Raw genomic sequence first — 20,862 nt, 5'->3', positions numbered from 1 at the left:
AGAAAAGGAAAATATACACATTTTTTGTTTAGTTAGAAAACATTCGTCTATTTCATAAACTAATCCTAAAATGGACTGCTCATCTACTCTGAAAACACATATGTGGTGTTTATTTTGCACTTCTAAAAAGTGTACATACTTTAACTTCTATTAAAAAAAATCAAATTAAATCATAAAGACCCTAAACTGAAATTTGATCTTTAATTAATTGCTTTCTAAACCAAGATTCCATAAACTAAATAGTTGAAAAAATTATATACACCACACACAATGTGCATGCACATGCTTCTTGCTCAAAAGAAATCAACCAAAAATGTTTGGGAAATAATATTTTATTTGGGGATATTTCCTAGTAATCACACTCAATAATTTTCATCATAAAACCAGCTTAATTCAATAACAAAAAAGGAGCAAAAGATTGGCAGCATGTAGACAAAGTACAGCTAAATCTTGGAATAAAATGTTGGGTAAAGATGAGGATATCATAAAGGAGAAAAATATATTTAATCAAGTATAGTATTATAATTAAGCGATTTTTGCAATGAGATAATAGTAATTAAATATAGCCGGCCGTAAAGACCGGCAATTAATGCAGCAACGGCGGAGCAATTCATTCAGCTAATCACACTATTGCCAATTTGCCAACTAATATGAAGAAGATAAGATTGTTTTAAACATCGAAAAAACAGGAAGTACCCTTTTTTTCAAAGGGAAGAACGGATTATTCACAATTCATTTGAGGGTAGAAACGACTTAAAAATTGAGCAGTACAAATTCTAAAATTTCTGACTAGAAAAATAGAAATGTTGTATAATACAACCCCCATAATATATAGAATAATAGAAGTTTCAATGAAAGTTAATTACTATTGATCCACACTAGTCCCATCAATATTAACAATCAATACTAGTGATTAATAGGATCAACTAACGATTATACAAATGTCGGTGTAAAATTGCTATTATAATTTACAATATCAAAGTATCGAAACTGACTCATGTTCGCTTATATCGGAACAAGCTCGAATCGTGGTAATCCAACTATAAATGTAGTTCGAAAATTACATAAAAGAGAATTAATTGGATATGAACACCCATTTTGCTTTATTTTTCATTATTATATAATATAGTAACAGCATTGCCCTTACACACGTACACACATTAATGCCAACTAAAAATCGTTCAAAAGAGAAAAAAAAATAAAAAATAAAAAATACTTGGCAATTGAAACTAGAAAAATAACATATAACGTCTCACATCAGTGTTAAAAGAAAACTGAAACTAATATATAAATCTCATGAGCCACTCCTCCTGGAACCCATGGATTTCTATCAAATACTATGCAGTTCATATCCAGAGAGCAGGCATGGTCGTCGAAAGGAACTTGGAGTGGCGCCCAACCCTCTTTCCCTATACACGTTCCACACCGACCCCCTTCGGACCATTGCCTCCGGGGATACTCACAATGAGTTGGAGCTATGCTTAAAATCCAAACCAAAATGATTTGGCAAATAAATTAGATGAGTGAAGTGGCAAGCTTTGTTGACAAATGACAACTAAAAATTGAAGCCCACCTACATTGTGCAAAACTACATCATAAAAAAAGTCCAACAGAATAACTTCCAAAGACAAAAACTCGAATTTCCCATCTCTCATTAGCCTCTCTTTATAACCCAAGACAAAGAAAAGAATACTTTTTTCATATTACTATTATGAATTTATTATAACACAAATTAATTTCAAGAATTACTCAAAGAGAGATAAAACCAATGATAATATTGAAAAGATGTGATAATTCAAGTGATCTAATTTTATTTCAGTTTTCATGTTGGCAATACATAGTAGTGTATAAGAGAGAGAAAACCAATAATAGTGTTGAAAAGAGGTATCAATTAATCTCATTAAAAAAAAAGTTGTCTTGTTTAATGGTAGAAGTAGTAGTGGTGTAGTGGCTCATTGATCGCCATCATTTCAGATTTGATATATTCTTCAACTCTCAACTACCCTATAGCTACTTCTACTTCTAGTAAGAGCAAATAAACCATATATCAAGAGAGAGAGGTTGCTTAGTTGCTCACTAGCTCACTTTCTTTATCTTTTCTTGCTCATCACAAATTTCATGCCAATTTAGAACATGGAACAAGTTGATCACAAATCAAACCACAAGTGCAAATTCTGCCGCAAAATGTTCCCCTGCGGCCGGTCCCTCGGTGGCCACATGAGGTCTCACTTGATCACCTCCAGCGACGAACCATCATTATGCACGAAGAAGAAGAAGACGAAGAAGCGATCTCAAAGGTACTCGGACGAGTCCTCCCTTGATCTCTCCTCCTCCTCCTCCGAGCAGGAGGAGGTTGCCTTCACCTTGATACTCCTCTCCATGGATTGCACCAATTCTGACTCCAACAACAATAACAGAATCAAGAGCAACCGGAATGATCAATCCGAGGATAACAAGTTTAGGTGCATGATTTGCAACAAGGCCTTCTCGTCATACCAAGCATTAGGTGGTCACAGAGCAAGCCACAAAAAGTTCAAAGGTTGTTGTGCTCCGACAACAACAAATCCACCTCACAATCTTCAAGATTGCAAGAAAAAGTAAAGATCATGAGTGCCCAATTTGCTTCAAGATCTTCCCATCAGGCCAAGCATTGGGTGGTCACAAAAGATCCCATTTGATCACTGATCAGCCCAAGATCAATCCCACTGGCCATCTTCGTGTCGAAGAGACACAAGCTCCACAAGTTCGGCGTTTTCTTGACCTCAACTTGCCTGCCCCGGTCGAGGAAGAGTGCAACGTTGAGTTGAAGCCGTGGTGGATTGGCGCGGCTCGGCCTAATCTCAGGCTGAAATGTCTATAGATTCATTCATTTTTGTCATAATATTATTACTATTGAAATGCTTTTTTTTACTTGTTATTAAAGCAGACAGGTTGTTGTTCAATTTTGTCTACTCTTTAAAAGATAGTGATGTAGTAATTATTTTGACTTGGGTGGGAAGGGAAAAGGGTCTCTATCGTGTTCGAGTCATGTTTTTTTATCATCCGGCCGATGTTAGTATGTGTATGTACTGATGAAATGAAATACGAGACGTGATAGGAAATTGGGTCGTGTATTGTGATGGAGAGGAAAGGGAAAGAAGGGTTAGTTTGACGTGGGTGGGAAGGGAAATGAGTGTCTATCGTGTATGAGTCTCATTTTTTAACATCCGGCCGAGAATGTCGATGTTAGTATGCGTATGTACTGATGAAATGAAATACGAGACGTGATAGGAAATTGGGTCGTGTATTGTGATGGAGAGGAAAGGGAAAGAAGGATTTGCAAGTGAAGTAAAGGTAGTTGGTAAGTCACCTAACGTGTAACATGACTTCCCAACTCATCTCACTTTCATCTCTTAATTAATCTCAATTATGCATTAATTATGCAGTTTTATGTGTACTTCATTGACCATATACCCACACATTTAAATGTCATTAATATTATAACACCACTTGTCTAAATTTATGTGGAACCGAATGTGTGATGTCTGTCACTTTTTTCAATAAAGTATAGTTCGATCGAGAAGGTATATACGATATTAATATAAAATTTTAATGATAAGTATACCTATATACAATTTCGTGTGAGAGATAAAAATGTGGATGCATCGAAACAGTACAATTCAACTCCTTCGTGATGTGACTGATAGTTAATAATTTACGTGATCGGTACGGAATATGGAGAAAACTCAAAATTTTGAGAGTAAGAGATATTTATATAGTACTAGCACCCTCAATGTGATTGATTTATCGAGGATCTAAATCGTTTGTTTTTTCTTTATTTAATTAGTTTTCTAAATGAAACGTAAAAATGGTGTAGTCGTATAGTGGTATTTAGCCCAATAATTCATTGAACAAGCCCCTAAAAGGGTCATGTATAATCTAGGTGAATACCCATAATATCATATAGGCCCAGCAAAGCTATTTATCGCTAATTAACTCAAATTCTTTGGTGAAAATTACAGTTTTATTCCATAAAAATGTTAAATCCATGCCTCATATAATCAACAGACAATGTACGAGTAATATACTGATATTCTGAAAAAATGAAAAAAAAAATCCAATTAACAAATAGACAAGTGTTGAACACCCGAGTCCAGTGATTTAAATTTATTCAGTTTGATGGACAAGTAATAATGAAATATAATATATGATAAGTAAATATTATCCATGACTATATTAATATTGAATTTTATATTATTATTTAGTTACTAAGATTATATCAAAGATAATTTTAATAAGATATTTGATTAATAAGATAAATAACAAAATTAGATTGAGTTGATATGATAAATTGTGAAATTATTTAAATTAAATAATGAAATAATTGAATAATAATAATTTAATCATATCAAATAATAATAATTTACTAATTATAAATATTTAACTAATTAAAGAATTAAAATATATTAATTAATTATCTAATTAAATCAGATATTATGTACACTTATTTAACCGTTATCCATCGAGAAATAACTCGAGGCTTGGAGAAATCAATTAATCAAATTGGAATTTACCTTCAAAACGTCCCCTTCAGCCAAATTGGTAGGAATAAAATTTGTTTAATTTATTTATACTCATTTCATCCCATAAAATAGATTATTTACATTTTCAATATGTCACACAAAAATAAATTACGCATAAATCCAGTCAATAAATCACGCAGTATATATCGTTTTGTGGTGCTAACTGCTAGACCAACTGCTACCACCGCTACTTGGACTTTCGACGGCGGCGGCGATGATGATATATATGGAGGCCGTCGTCATCAAACTCCCCTCCTCCCTCCGCACCATCCACCCCAACCATAACCGCGCTCTCCGCACCGTTCCCTTCGCTTCCTCCTCCGCCGCTCCCTCACCTCTCTCAACCGACCCGTATCCCTCGCGCACCTCACCCGCCCCGACTTCCCCATCCTTCACCAGGTACTACTTCCACTTCCTGAACCCTCAATTTATCAACACTTGTTTCAATTTTTGAGTGGGAACATTTTTTTATTGCGCAGGAGGTGAATAGAAAGAGGCTGCAGGTGTATTTAGATAACGCCGCCACGTCGCAGAAGCCGGCGGCGGTGTTGAACGCCCTGTGGAATTATTACGAATCGTATAATTCGAACGTTCATCGCGGAATTCACTATCTGAGGTGAGTTTTTGGGGGGGAAATTTTTATCGGCGAAGGTGTGTGGATTGTTTCAGTTGGTTTGTTTTGGTGTTGTTGTGTAGTGCAAAGGCGACGGATGAATATGAGCTGGCGAGGCAGAAGGTGGCGAATTTTATAAACGCGTCTGATTGTAGAGTGATTGTGTTTACGAGAAATGCTACTGATGTCAACCTTTATCAAACCGACCATTGTGAAAATCAGAGGTAAAATGTGAGGAGATGGATGAAGATATGATAGAACTCCGTAGAAGGAGATGAAGAACATATTTATAGAGGAAAACTGCCGATTTCTGTTGCATGGGAAGAAGAAGCGAATCGAAAATCTGTATTGACTACATTGTGAATTGTTGTTTGTTGGGAAATAAACACAGGCAATCACGAATATGAAAGAGAATGAACACAAGAAATTGTTTACCCAGTTCGATACAATGTGTATCTACGTCTGGGGGCGATGCCAAGCCAGGGATTTCACTATATAATTTCAGGATGATTTAACAATGAGAGAGCACCTCTATTTATAAGTAACTAGAGAACCCTAATTCTAGTCAAACTAGGAAACATATTCCATAAGGAAATATCTTTTAAGGAATAAATCTATCACAAGGAAATATACTTCAAGGAAACAAATCCTAAACATGGTAGGAGATATTTTAGGCTCCATAATTAACAATCTCCCACTTGGAGACGAACAACTCCTAAACAACCATTTCCTCGTGATCTCATCCCTTCATCCGCTTAGCATCGCCTAACCTTCTCTTCAAGTTCCAAGGCCAATTGAAGCTATGCATAGCTTCAATTTCTCTAAGGTCACAACCTTAGTAAACATGTCTGCAGGATTCTCACTTCCAAGTATCTTCACAAGTTGCAGGATTTTCATCTCCACTAGGTGTCGGATGTATGATATTTCAACTCCACATGCTTTGTCCTAGAATGTGTAGAAATCGATAATTTTATTGCTTGAATATCACTAATGTATTACACATCATATATAGACTAGAATCCTCACTATACATGGTAAGATATTCCCTCAATCAAATCTTTATAATTACATGGTAAAGATACTACGTAATCTCCGCATTTACTCCGTGATCTCCTCGTTGATCTTGCAAAATATTCTAGGCCTTTCTAACAGAATGAAACGCTGGATTCTTCGCCAAGAAAATAGCACTCTGACTATCACTGTAGAGTATGCTACTCTTGTTCTCCTTCCCAAGTTCATCTAAGAAACTCTGCAACCACACCATCTCCTTGCTTGCCTCTGTCGCAGCTACATATTCAGCCTCCGTAGTAGACAAAGCAACAGTCTTCTGCAACTTAGAAGTCCATGAAATAGCAGTACCACCATAAGTAAATACATACCCGGTTGTGCTTCTTCTCCATTATCGGATCTTAGACACTTCACCTTCATCCCGGTTTCAGTTTCAACAAGGGCTTTCCATTTCCTGAAAGCGTCAAACGCATCGGATTTACTCTTCAGAAAATAAACCCATAGCTTTCGAGTAGAGTCGTCGATGAAAGTCATATAATATTCAGAGCCTCCTAGGGACTTCACAGGTGCTGGTCCCCATAGATCAGTGTGGACCATCTCCAACTTCTGTGTCTTCAATTTTCTGCCTCCTCTTGAGAAACTCACCCTTTTCTGTTTCCCAAACTCGCAATCCTCGCACAGGCCAACTTCAACAGTTTTCAAGCCAGGCAGTAAACCTCTTGAGCACATTATCTTCATCCCTTTCTCGCTCATGTGGCCAAGACGACAGTGCCACAAATCTGCATTATTTGCCTCACTTGCAATATCAATGCAATCTTTGGAGTTAGTTGTGGTATACAACGTACCCTCATTCTTACCTCGAGCTACTATCATAGCTCCCTTGGTAATCTTCCAATTGTTGCAGCCAAACGTCACGGTGTACCCTTCTGCATCAAGCTGCCCAATCGAAATCAAACTTCTCTGCAATCCAGGAATGTGTCTGACTCCATTCAGTTTTATTACGGATCCATTGGACGTCACTACCTTCACGTTTCCCTTTCCCACGATATCTAAGGGCTCGTCATCAGCCAGATGTACCTTCCCAAAATCGCCAGAAACGTAGTCTTCCATTATCTCCACATTGCCGCAGGAGTGAAACGACGCCCCAGAATCCAATACCCACGATTCCATCGGACTACTGACGCTCAAGACCAACGCCTCGCCATCGTCATCAGACATGGTAGCGTTTGCTGTCTTCTTGTCCTTCTGATCCTTATTCTTATACTTCTTCGGTGCCTCACATTGATTTCTAAAATGCCCAAACTCATCACAATTCCAGCATTTAACTTTATCCAAATCCTTCTTGGATTGACTCCTTCCTCTGGAATTTGATCTTCCATGATTTTGCTTTCCCTTCGATCTGCCTCTCTGTTCTGTATTCAGTGCTGATCCCGAAGTAGAAGATCCTGATTCTCTCCGGTGAACTTCCTCACCAATCATCAGATCTCTTACTCTGTCAACTGTTAGTTTTGTCTCTGCAGCAATAACTGCTGTCACTGTGCCAGCCCAACTCTCAGGCAAAGACGATAGCAAAATCAGGGCACAAATTTCATCATCGAATTTTATATTAATCGAGTTCAGTTGCGAAGTAATCATGTTGAACTCGTTGAGATGTTGTTGCACCAGCTTTCCTTCTTGCATTCTAAAATTAAACAATCGTCTAATCAGATGTACCTTGTTTGCCGTTGATGGTTTCTGATGCATGTCCTCCAAGATCTTTATCATCTCCTTTGTCGACTTTGCTGCAGTCGTGTGATAAGCCACATCCTTGGACAACGATAGCCTAATCGCGCTCATCGCTTTTCTGTCCAGCAGCTCCCACTCCTCATGTTCCATCTTTTCGGGTTTGGTTTTTAAAGGCTTCCAGAGATCTTTACCGTACAGGTAATCCTCAATCTGCATCTTCCAAAATCCGAAATCAGATCCATCGAACTTCTCTACAGCAATTTTCTCGTCGATCCCCATTGTGATTTCTGCCTCTTAAACCCTAGGCTCTTGATACCAGTTGTTGGGAAATAAACACAGGCAATCACGAATATGAAAGAGAATGAACACAAGAAATTATTTACCCAGTTCGATACAATGTGTATCTACCTCTGGGGGCGATGCCAAGCCAGTGATTTCACTATATAATTTCAGGATGATTTAACAATGAGGGAGCACCTCTATTTATAAGTAACTAGAGAGCCCTAATTCTAGTCAAACTAGGAAACATATTCCATAAGGAAATATCTTTTAAGGAATAAATCTATCACAAGGAAATATACTTCAAGGAAACAAATCCTAAACATGGTAGGAGATATTTTAGGCTCCATAATTAACATTGTTTTCAAACTACACCAAGGTATGCCTTATATAGGCTTACATCTAACTAACTAACTCCTTTAACTAACTAACTAACTCTAACAAGGCGATCAATTTGGTGGCGTATAGTTGGGGTCTCTCGAATCTCAAGGAGGGAGATGAGGTTTACAATTTTCCCTTCTACGACTGTTCGTTTCCTTTTCATAATTCAGCACATAGATGATTGTGAATTTGAGTTGATTTAGATGGCTGCTGGACATAAATTTTATCTTGTATTGTTGTGATAATAGATAGGAACTGAGTGCTTCAATTGTTAAAAACCCAGATTTTGTTGTTATTTCTCATCTCAATGCCTTGCACTGTCATTTGAACTCATTATAGGTGCTGCTGCAAGTTTCATATATGTGTGGGCGTGTAGCACTTGATCCTTGCGTGTTTTACCCTTTAAAACTGTTCCTCATGGTCTTTTTGCAATGAATATAACCATTGAGAATAATGGAATAAGGCAAAGCATGAATCACTGTGAAAATATGTCGAAATATTGCAATGCATAAGACCATTTTCCTTTTTTGCTTGTACTCTCTTTTTCTCGCTAAATCCAAACCTTTGTATTTCTTTGCTATGAGTTGGGCTAGCTAATGGAAAATTTCTTTTTTTTGGTAATGCATGTTAATGGAATTCCATTTTAATGAAGGGTTTTAGTTGTATTCTGACTCAGGGAGTGACGCATAACCATTATGCGTCGTTAATAGAGAGACGCATAACCACCATCATGCGTCTTTATTTAGTGACGCATAAGGGTTATGCGTCATTAGGGAGTGACGCATAAGGGTTATGCGTCTTTTAACGACGCAAAATGGTTGTGCGTCATTAACCAAAGACGCATAAGGGTTGTGCGTCTTTTCGATTTTGACACATTAGTGCCTAACAAATCTATCATTCCTACTATATTTCAAAAACTTAAAATTACTCGTCTTGAATTATTAAGAATGAATTATGCATATATAGATTAATTTTCATCGTTGGATTCTAGTCTGATTAGCCATAAAAGATAATATAAAACTTGAACGTTTTAGATTGACAACTTCAATGCGAAAAAATATCAACCCAATTAACTTGCAATCAAAATAGGACTGATCCGAAATTCAATAAATTGGCTCGTTTGATATTTCTAATAGAATGGGAGATATATCTAGGGGTGGGTAGGTACGGTATACCTTACCGAAACCATCATACCGTATACCTTACCGAAAATTCGATATGAGAAAAAATCATACCTTTACTTTACCAAAATTTTCGGTATGACAAATTTCAATATCGATACCATACCTTATTTTCAGTATGTCGTATCTAAATTCAGTATACCGTATTTTTACGGTATACCAGAGTTTTACGGTATATCGGACTACAATACGACATACCAAAATATCATTATTTTGTAAATAATTCTAAATACAAACACAAATGAAAATAAAATTTCAAAAATACTTAGAAAACGTGAAATTTAATCAAACTCAAACATATTCAATAAAAAAACTGCAACAATTAAACTCCACGCAATCACATTACGTTCAACGATATTTGTTTGGAACTAATTTAACTAAAATCTTATATTTATTTGAAACTAATTGATTCAACGATACCAAGTTTTCCTAATTGAGTTTATTTGATTTTATATTTACATGATTACCCGACAACTATAATGAGGCAAGCTTTGATTTCTACATGTAAATATTTATTTGTTTGGTAAAAGTATGAATTTACTTGATATAATTTGGCGTATATTGATATCGGTATATACCGAAAATATAATTTTCGGTATATACCTAAAATTACGGTATACCCCGGTATATGAAAATTCATACCGTTACCGTACCGAAATAAATCGGTAAGGTGTGATACCTTACCGAAAATTACGGTATACCGAAAATCCGATATTTTCGGTATTTTTTCGATATGGTAAGTGCGGTATTTCGGTATTTCGATATTTTTACCCAGCCCTAGATATATCACACTCGGATAGTGATAAAATGCAAACTCTATTTATTGTACAAACCCCAAACTTTTCAATACAATGTCAACACAACATTAACACAATGTCAACATAGTATAAAAGTTCAAGATTTTGATGTCAATACCTTGTCAATACAATGTCAACACAACACCTTATACAATATATAGAGTTTGTATTTGATCACATCTCTATCCAACCATATATGTTGTGTAATTAGATTTTATAAATGATAACTAAACATGCAATTTGTGTTAGTGGGGACCCATAATTGTTTAGCGTTGATATAGGCATGCATTTTGTAAATGAGTGTGGGAGGCCCCCATTAAAATAAATTCCATAAGTGTAGAGAATAGTTTGGTGCAACCCTTAATATTTGAAGATGGCACATAAGGGTTATGCGACATTAAAGAGTGGTTAGGCGTCATTAGGGAGTGACGCATATATGCGTCTTTTAACGACGCATAATGGTTGTGCGTCATTAATCAAAGACGCATAAGCGTTATGCGTCACTCCCGAAGTCGGAATAAATCTACACTCCTTCATTAAAATGGAATTCCATTAGTGTCCTATAACAAAAATAGAAAGAACTCGCTAGCTAATAAGTAATGATTCGCATTTTTCAGGTTATACTTACCATTGCTGAACATCACAGTGCTATTGTTCCTTGGCAATTTGTGGCTCAAAAGACTGGTGCAGTATTGAAGTTTGTAAGTTTAAGAGAGGATGAAGTTCCAGATGTAGAAAAGCTAAGAGAAATGATCTCAAAGCAGGCGAAACTTGTCGTTGTTCATCATGTCTCCAATATGCTGGGTTAGTGAATTGCTAACTTTGATTTTGCACGGTTCATGGAATTTTTTGGACTTCATCAACTTGTATGCATGAATGTAACCACCTTTAATTGGTGTTATGACCAGAATTCTCTTGATCTAATTGTAGTGTCATTTTTTGTGCTTGTACATTAGACCTCTAATATCAATGCATAGCTGTTGGTTTGCTTGCTAATGTAGGATTCTTACTAAAGCAACATTTTGGTCTCCTTGATTTCTGGTCCTGTTTTAAAAATTTTGGTCAGCTAGGATTGCTTCTATTTCGTTGGAGTCGACATGTCATACTGAAATCAAGGCCCGATCGATTTTGTAGATGTTTGCACTTGGTAATTACTTAAAATTATAGTATGAAGTTTACTCTGACAAGATGCTACTATTTCTGTTCAAGAGCCTAAATAACAGCTCTTATGCATGACAAGTTCTCCTAATTCTTCTGGCTTCCGCCTTTCCCACAGCTTCTGTTCTCCCAATTGATCAAGTGGGCTCATGATGTTGGAGCCAAGGTGCTTGTTGATGCTTGTCAAAGTGTTCCTCATATGGTGGTTGACGTGAGGAGCCTTGATGCTGATGTTCTGGTTGCTTCTTCCCATAAGGTGAAGTCCTTTCCGACCTTCCCATCTGCATTAGAATTTAAGTCAATATCAATATGTGTTAGCTCTCAAGTCTTATAAATCAGTGTTTGAAATGAAGAATTAATCATGCTTCAGATGTGTGGGCCTACAGGCATTGGGTTCTTATATGGTAAAAGTGAGCTCTTGTCTTCCAGCCTCCTTTCTTAGGTGAGTTATCTCTTTTCCTTTTCCTTTTCCAGTGAGTCTTGTATTAGTATTTTTAGAATTTCTCTCTAAACTTCTTACATATTATCAGGTGGTGGTGAAATGATTTTTGGATCACTCAACCTATGCTGAACCTCCATCTAAGTGAGTGTCTTATGTGTCGATAGATCAACACTATTAGATGAAGCCTGTAACTCCTTGATATCGTACTTGCATGCTTATTCAGTATATAAGCTATCGTCGTGACGAGTATTATATTTTCATTTTAAGTTGATCATATCTTCAAGAAGACTACTAAGACCCAGGTGCAAGCACCATCAACAATGAGCACTAAGTTTTTTGTTTCGCTTTGCTAGCGAATTATGTATGATCGAATGAGCTCAGTACCCAGCGTCCGTGTCTAAGAAACGTGACCAGAGCAGCATTATACTCTTTCAATGTGGAAGGTGTTCATCCAACCGATATTGCAACTTTTCTCGACCAACAGGTACATGTCAAACTACATTAACGGAGAAATCCATGGAAAGGAAAAGATTGCAAGAATAATTGAAAGGCTAGAATTATGGAAGCAAGAATTATGGAATCATGTAATTAATATTATGTCCTATAATAGATTGGTATAGTTTCCATAGATAGTGGCAAATCCCCCCTTTATAATGAGGGCTGTAATTCTTCATTCAGTATATACGAAACATACAAAACACTTTCTCTACTCCTACTCCTTTACATCCCAAATGCCTAGCAAGAGGAATTCCGCCTCTCTCGATTACCATCGTTAAGATGGTATCAGAGCAGGTTTGGTCTTGCTTAGGACTCAGAAAAGTATCATCATTGTCCCGAAAATACCTTTCCCGGCCTTTGTAAACCTGCAAAAACCAAGCAACAAACGATGTCAGAAACTGACCAGACCGAAACCGACTCAAACAACACCATAACCACCGTCAATAACAGCCCCATCAATCTGTCAGCCGCACAATTTGCGGAACTTATACAGATGATGGCAATCAACTCCAAACCACCAAATCGGCCATCCCCACAACTAGAATCGTTGGGGGACATCAACCTGAAAACCAAGCTAGACGGAGACAACTACCCGCTCTGGGTGAATCTGATGGAACGGGCAATCGGGGGGAAGGGTCTGACGTCTCACATCGCTGGAGTTTCCGACCCCCCCACCGATTACCGATCCAATCTATCCGGTATGGCAGCAACGCGATCATTGGTGTTTTAACTGGATCATAAACAATATCGAGGCCAGCCTTGTGAATGAAGTCTCACAGTACAAGACGGCCAGAGATCTCTGGGAAGGACTGGCCACTACCTACGGAAGTGGCGCAGATCCGTTCCAAGTCTCGAACCTGCATCGACAAGCATACGGAATGAAGCAAGGAGGAATGACGTTACAGGCGTTATGGCAAAAATTTCAGGATCTGTGGCTATCCATCGACAGCCGCGATCCAAATCCTTTTGACACCCCATCAAACATCGAAAGGTATAATCAAATCACCCAAAGGCACAGAGTCTACCAATTTTTGTGGGCACTCGACGATCGGTACGACACCATCAAGAGAGAAATCCTGAACACGGATCCACTCCCATCGGTAAGAACAGCCTACGGCATGATACGGCGTGAGGCAGTCAACGCCAACATCCGTTCATCCAAGACCGAAACCAAGGAGTCCGGAATTGGAATCGGTCTAAGTATAATCGACAGAAATCGGAACCACAACCAACCATCCAAATTTCAAGCAAATCGGAGGGACGAAGACAAGAGCAAGCTCGTCTGTACACATTGTGGGGGAAAGAAACACACGAAGGATACCTGTTTCTTGATACACGGGTATCCGGAGTGGTGGGAGGAGATGAAGAAGGCAAGAGCCAACCGGAGTTCGAATCGAGGAGGAATCAGAGGCCGGGCATCCGTGGCTGTTGGGGAAAGAGCTACCTATGTCGGAGATCAACCGGCGGGCAACATCTTCCCTCCGTCAGCCGCAAATGGAGAGGACAGACCCCGAGGAGGCAACGACGAACCACAGACCGTGGCGACTGCATCAGTGGTCAAGTCCTGGTCAGAAGGTACAAAACCGACCCCCAACGCCGGCGGCTACCGGACGACGGCAGAGACGCCCCCCGGTGGACGGGACGACGGCGCTAGGGCTTCCGAGAAGGGGAGGGGCGAGGCGGCTAGGTTTTTCGACAAGGGAAGGGGGGTTCTTCGATTAAATTGACCAACCCTTCCAAAATCCAAATTTAACCCCTCCAATTTCCCTATATTACACACTCTACCCCACAACCATACCCAATCCCTAAAACCACCCCAGAACTCTCCTAAAACCCACAATGCCCCACGAATTTCACCCAAAACTCACAATGACCCCAAAACAGCCAAAACCTTGCAGATTGCCCCCAAACTACCAAAACTGCCCGAAATTCAGCCAGTTATTCCGTGTAAAAATTCTTTTGAATCCCTGGCATGTTCTTCTACCTCACAGTCGCATACCAAAGACGCCCAATGGATATTTGATTGCGGGGCCACCGACACAATGTCATTTGATGCCTCAGATTTCCTATCCATTTCCAAATCCAAAAAAACCTATGTCCAAACCGCCAGTGGAGACCTAGCGCAAGTCCGGGGGGCGGGAACAATTAATATTTCTCCTACTCTAAGCCTGTCTAACTGCCTTTATGTTCCGTCTTTATCACATAAGATCTTATCCATTAGTCATGTGACTATGGAACTGAACTGCAAATTGCTGATGCAACCGGAATTTTGTATGTTGCAGGATATCAAGACGGGGACGATAGTTGGGCGTGGCACTGAACGAAGCGGACTGTACTATGTTGATGAGATAGCCCAACAGAGTACTGCGATGCTGACTCATGGACTGACAGTCAGGCAGACTTGGCTTTGGCATCGTCGGTTAGGACACCCATCTATAGGATATCTTCGTCTACTTTATCTTAAATTAGCTACTTCTATGAAATCTTTTCATTGTGAAACTTGCTTGTTGGCCAAAAGCCATAGACACTCGTTTAAGTTGAATAATACTAGAATGAAAAAACCTTTTGCGTTGATTCACTCTGATGTGTGGGGCCCTGCACCAGTTACTGGGGGTCAAGGATTTCGTTATTTCGTGTTATTCGTGGATGATTATTCTCGTATGACTTGGGTCTATTTTTTGAAAAACAAATCTGAAGTTTTTGAAAAATTCACAGATTTCTATACACTTATCCAAACCCAATACAATCAGAACATCCAAATCCTTAGGTCAGATAATGGGGGAGAATTTGTGAATGAAAAAATGCGAGACTTTTTCCGAAAAAAGGGTTTAGTCCACCAAACTTCTTGTGCATACACTCCAGAACAAAATGGGGTGGCAGAACGGAAAAACAGATACATCCTTGAGGTTACCAGAGCCCTCTTAATCGAGTCAAAAATACCCAAAACCTTCTGGCCTGAAGCCGTAGCCACCGCTGTCTACCTTATGAACCGCCTACCCACTGGAATCCTACAATTCAAAACTCCCTTAGACACGTTCTCCAAACATTTTGAATTACCATCTTCACTGTCTCTTGAACCTAGAGTTTTCGGCTGCTCAGTCTTTGTCCATATTCCGAAACATGAGCGTAATAAGTTTTCACCTTGTGCCCTCAAATGTGTTTTCTTAGGGTATGGAAAAAATCAAAAAGGTTATAGGTGCTATGATCCGGCCACAAGCCGTATCCACACGACTATGAATTGTGACTTTGTGGAAGGAGAATATTTCTATAGCCAATCTAGTAGTCAGGGGGAGATTGAACCGGATAATAGTCCTGCTAGTGACCTACTAAATTGGCTCCCTACACCTATACCTAACCAGGGGAGAAACCAGTCAGGGGGAGAGGACGCGCCTAAGTCAAGTCCTGTCACAGACGTCGGTCTAACAGAGGAAAGTAGTGGTACCACCGGGCAGTCGAATCCCATTGAACAGGACGAGGAGTTAGGTGACATTGCTCAACAGTCAACCCCGTCTTTGAATCCAGAGGTAAACAATCCTGATCCGGATACTATGTTAGAAAGTACTAATGATGACAGGGACGGTGGAGATGACAACCAAACCAGTGGTGGAGACGGAGACACAGGGCAATCATATGAATTACCGCCCAGATGTACACGAGGAGTACCTCCACGGAGATACTCTCCGGACTGGAAAGGGAGAAAGGCCAGATATGCAGTAGCAAACATTGCTCAAGGACAGCTTTCTGAAATAGCCCGTGCGTTTGAAGCTGCCCTATATGAAGAAGAGGAGATACCACAGTCATTCGAGGAGGCCTCAAAACACAAACATTGGAGAGAAGCCATGAAGAAAGAAATAGATGCTCTAATAAAAAATGAGACATGGGAGAAGTGTACACTGCCCACAGGGAAGAAGCCGGTCGGATACCGATGGATATTCACTATAAAACGGCGTGCAGATGGTTCAATCGAGAGATATAAGGCGAGACTCGTGGCCAAGGGATACACACAGGTGTATGAAGTAGATTATGAGGAGACCTTCTTACCAGTTGCAAAACTAGACACTGTTCGAGCCTTACTTTCCGTGGCAGCATGCAAAGATTGGCCGCTACACCAATTTGATGTCACAAATGCGTTCCTACATGGTGAATTGGAGAAGGATAAAGAAGTATATATGGAGGTTCCCCCAGGATGTTCAGCAGAATTTGGAGCCGGACAAGTATGCCGTCTCAGGAAGACACTGTACGGATTAAAGCAATCTCCAAGAATCTGGTTTGGGAGGTTCTGCCAGGCAATGTTTAAACACGGGTTTAAACAAAGCCATTCGGATCACACACTATTCACAAAAAGGAGGGACGGCAAGATGACATGTCTGATCATCTATGTAGATGACATGATCATTACCGGAGACGACACTGAGGAAATCCAAAATTTAAGGGAAAACCTGTTCAAAGAGTTTGAGATGAAAGATCTAGGAGCACTGAAGTACTTTCTTGGAATTGAGGTATTGAGGTCCAGACACGGAATATTTCTAAGGCAGAAAAAGTATGTTTTGGATCTCCTCGCCGAAATTGGGCTGTTGGATTGCAAGCCTGCAGAGACTCCAATGATTCCCAACCATGGATTGAAGATCGAAGAGGGAGCTGATCTTGCGGACAGAGAAAGATACCAACGGCTAGTAGGGAGACTTATATATCTCTCACATACTAGACCAGACATCACGTATGCAGTCGGCATTATCAGCCAATTCATGCACCGACCACAGGTCAACCACATGGATGCTGCCTTGAGGATTGTGAGATACCTAAAAGGAACCATTGGCTATGGAGTGTTCCTAGCTAAGAGGAATGATCTGGAAATCGATGGATATACTGATGCTGACTGGGCAAGCAATCCAATCGATAGAAAATCCACAGGGGGTTACTTCACCTTTATAGGAGGAAACTTAGTCACTTGGAGAAGTAAGAAGCAAAAGGTGGTCGCTCTCTCGAGTGCAGAGGCGGAGTTTCGAGGAATTAAAAGTGGGCTAATGGAAATCATGTGGCTAAGAAGGTTGTTGACAGATATTGGCTTTCCACCGACACGGAAGAGCAAATTGTTCTGTGACAACAAAACAGCGATCAGTATCGCAGAAAATCCAGTACAACACGACCGAACCAAACATGTTGAAGTCGATCGTCACTTCATCAAGGAGAAGCTCGAAGGAGGAATCATAGAGTTCCCGTTTGTTCGATCAGAAGAACAATTTGCAGACATTCTAACTAAAGCAGTTCATCCGAAATTCTTCAAGAAAATTCTGGACAAGTTGAGTATCGGAGATACCGTCGCTCAACTTGAGGGGGAGTGTCAAACTACATTAACGGAGAAATCCATGGAAGGAAAAGATTGCAAGAATAATTGAAAGGCTAGAATTATGGAAGCAAGAATTATGGAATCATGTAATTAATATTATGTCCTATAATAGATTGGTATAGTTTCCATAGATAGTGGCAAATCCCCCCTTTATAATGACGGCTGTAATTCTTCATTCAGTATATACGAAACATACAAAACACTTTCTCTACTCCTACTCCTTTACATCCCAAATGCCTAGCAAGAGGAATTCCGCCTCTCTCGATTACCATCGTTAAGAGTACACACACTCTAAACTGTCGTATTTCGACTCTCCAGCATATATACATATCTCCATTCTTCTACCTTGTACTATTTGTTTTCCTTCTCCAGCAATTAGATCAGGTCACCATTGTGCTCAGCCTCTTCACCGGTACCTTGGGGTGAACTCGAGTGCTCGCGCTAGCCTTCATTTCTACAACACAAACGAGGATGTGGATGACTTCATCAATGCCCTCTCCGACACCATCGACTTTTTTGCATCTTATAAGTAGGAAAAATGATGTAGAAGAAGACAGCTTTGAATAATGTTGATAAACTATTATGTATTTCTAAATAAGGAATAACAAAAAAGTAATAAGTTTATGTTTCGAAATAACATACGTGAAACTATTTTGGAAGGTTGGATTGTGGATGGAGGAATTGCGTCAAAGTTCAATGTGATGCATTGCAAACTAATTTTTTCGTTTTTTTGAGTTATTTAAATTTTGTAATCCCACAAAACTTTTTATGTATAAAAGTTCATCAAATGAAAACATCAATAGAAGTATATTTTTTTTTGTAATAATAGAAGTATAATTTTATTTTCTCAATTGAAACCTAAAATCTGATTAGCAAAAATACTTAAGATTGATATAATATAAATTGTATTACCAATTTAATTTTATTAAAAATAAATTTATTAACAATAATTTATGTGTTATGATCATAAAAACAATATAAAGTGATTATTAATCGCCAAACAAAAAAACTAGTAGCAGTAATTTTCTATATTGAAGTAGTAGTAAAATAAAAAATTTGCTCTTATTTATCATTATCGTTTTATAATAATCTTGAAATAGAGAATCTGTAGAGAACATGAATTAACTCCATAAAATCCGGTAAAAGTTTCTGGGAGTAAGAGCATCTCCAACGACGGCGAGTGGACCGGCTAGCCGATTTCCGGCGCTCGCCGGTTCACTCGCCGAACCATTGTAACCGGCGAGCGCCATTTCGGCGAAAAATCGGCGAGCGCTGGCCGATTCGCTAGCCGGTCCACTCGCCGCCATTGCAGGCTCCGGACCGGCGAGCGATCGGCGAGCAAATTTTAATTTTTTTTAAAAATTTTCGAAACACTATATATACGCGATTTGCACGTCATTTTCATTCGCACCACTTGTTTTAACGGGTACTCTCTCTATCTTAATTTCTGTACAAAATCAACAGCCGTTTTGTGGATGCTCTTAAGATACGGCAGTGTGAAGGCTATGTGAGGGCTATGTGAAGTCCAGTCTCATTGTGGATGCTCTTAAGATCCATGTTTTTTTGGCCCAGGTTCAGGCATCTGTATTAATATTAGATATACTTAAGGGTTCTCAAGCGCTAGAGTGGTAATTTGAGTCTTCCATGACACATTCTTTGAACTTATATATTTATTTGTCTAACCCAAAAAAAAACTCTAATTATAATGTTAGAATTGTCAACAACATATTAGTTTGATATTGGTCATTTTAGGTTAAGTTCACAAGGATTTGTTTTTGGGTATCTCCCAAATGGCCTCAAACTAACTAACGCAAAATTCAATGCCGCTAAATTACCATACCCCCCGGGCCAATTCTTGATCCACTGCCGCGCCTAGTTCGCATAAGGTATTGCGATGCCTCAATCTTAGGCATCGATATACATAGTAATTTGGCTATTTAATTTTCACTTTTAAATTCTCTAGTTCTTGTCTACTAATGCATCATATATAAAACATATTTAAATTTGGAAAACTATAGTTTAGTTGTTATTTATGTTGGTGAGTTTTCTTTCATCATACTTACTATTATGGAGTATTTAAATTCTCAAAAATATGCCCTTATCCCAAATGGGTCTCCTTTAAATAGGCTAATGGTACGCCCCGATTCGTGGGTCTCTCGCCACTGGCGGATCCAGGTGGGGTCGGGCGGGGTCGGCCGACCCCACCACCTGCCCCGGAGTGCACCGGAAAGCTACTTTCTTCGGCCTCCGACCCTACGGCGTTCACGTCTCCGCTCCCACCTCACGTCCTCACGCTGTGTGAGATGATGAGGAGACTGATCAGAGAGAAAGGAAGGAAGTGAGGCAGCCGAATGGGTAGACTATTGTCGAGAACGAAGGAGTTGGAGGGGAAGAGTCCTTCCGCGGTTTTTGTTTTCGAAGAGAAAGAGGAATGGTATTGGAGATGTCATTATTGTTTTCTCATCCCTATATTCACTCGTGAAATCGAATAAACCGGCATCAATAAATTTAACTAAATTTAAAAGATTAAATATATTAAATATGTTATCTAATTATAAAATGGGCTTTGAAATATTTTTCTTTATTTGAATTAATTCTTAGAAGTCCATTAAAAATATATTCTCATCTTAAAATATCAATTAATGTTAAATAGTAGTATTTTTACAGTATATCAAAATCAACTTATCTAAATTAACCACCTACTTATATAAAGTAATTATTTCTTAATTTCTTCTCTCTTAGTTTTATAATTTAAATTTTCAACCTTATTATTCATATTCAATTTTTTAAATCTTTAAAGATTTGGCATGTTACAGAAAAATTATGCTATGTGTATGTCATTTTTTTTGTCAAAATACGTGGTATAACATA

The 20,862-nt window shown here is 38.8% G+C and overlaps 1 protein-coding gene and 1 pseudogene across 1 annotated transcript; both read left to right on the top strand.

Moving 5' to 3' along the window:
* The first annotated feature begins 2,031 nt into the window (after positions 1 to 2,031).
* On the top strand, positions 2,032 to 2,744 carry LOC121785206 (zinc finger protein ZAT4-like). The gene has a single exon (XM_042183590.1). The coding sequence runs from the start codon at positions 2,134 to 2,136 to the stop codon at positions 2,599 to 2,601; it is 468 nt and encodes a 155-aa protein (XP_042039524.1). The 5' UTR covers positions 2,032 to 2,133; the 3' UTR covers positions 2,602 to 2,744.
* Positions 2,745 to 4,776: 2,032 nt separating this feature from the next.
* On the top strand, positions 4,777 to 18,524 carry LOC121784198 (annotated as a pseudogene).
* Positions 18,525 to 20,862: the final 2,338 nt, after the last annotated feature.

This window comes from Salvia splendens, chromosome 21 (assembly GCF_004379255.2).
Source record: "Salvia splendens isolate huo1 chromosome 21, SspV2, whole genome shotgun sequence".
Lineage (NCBI taxonomy): Eukaryota > Viridiplantae > Streptophyta > Magnoliopsida > Lamiales > Lamiaceae > Salvia > Salvia splendens.
The sequence above is the reverse complement of the archived record's forward strand: the minus strand, read 5'-3'. Positions and strand labels throughout refer to the sequence as shown.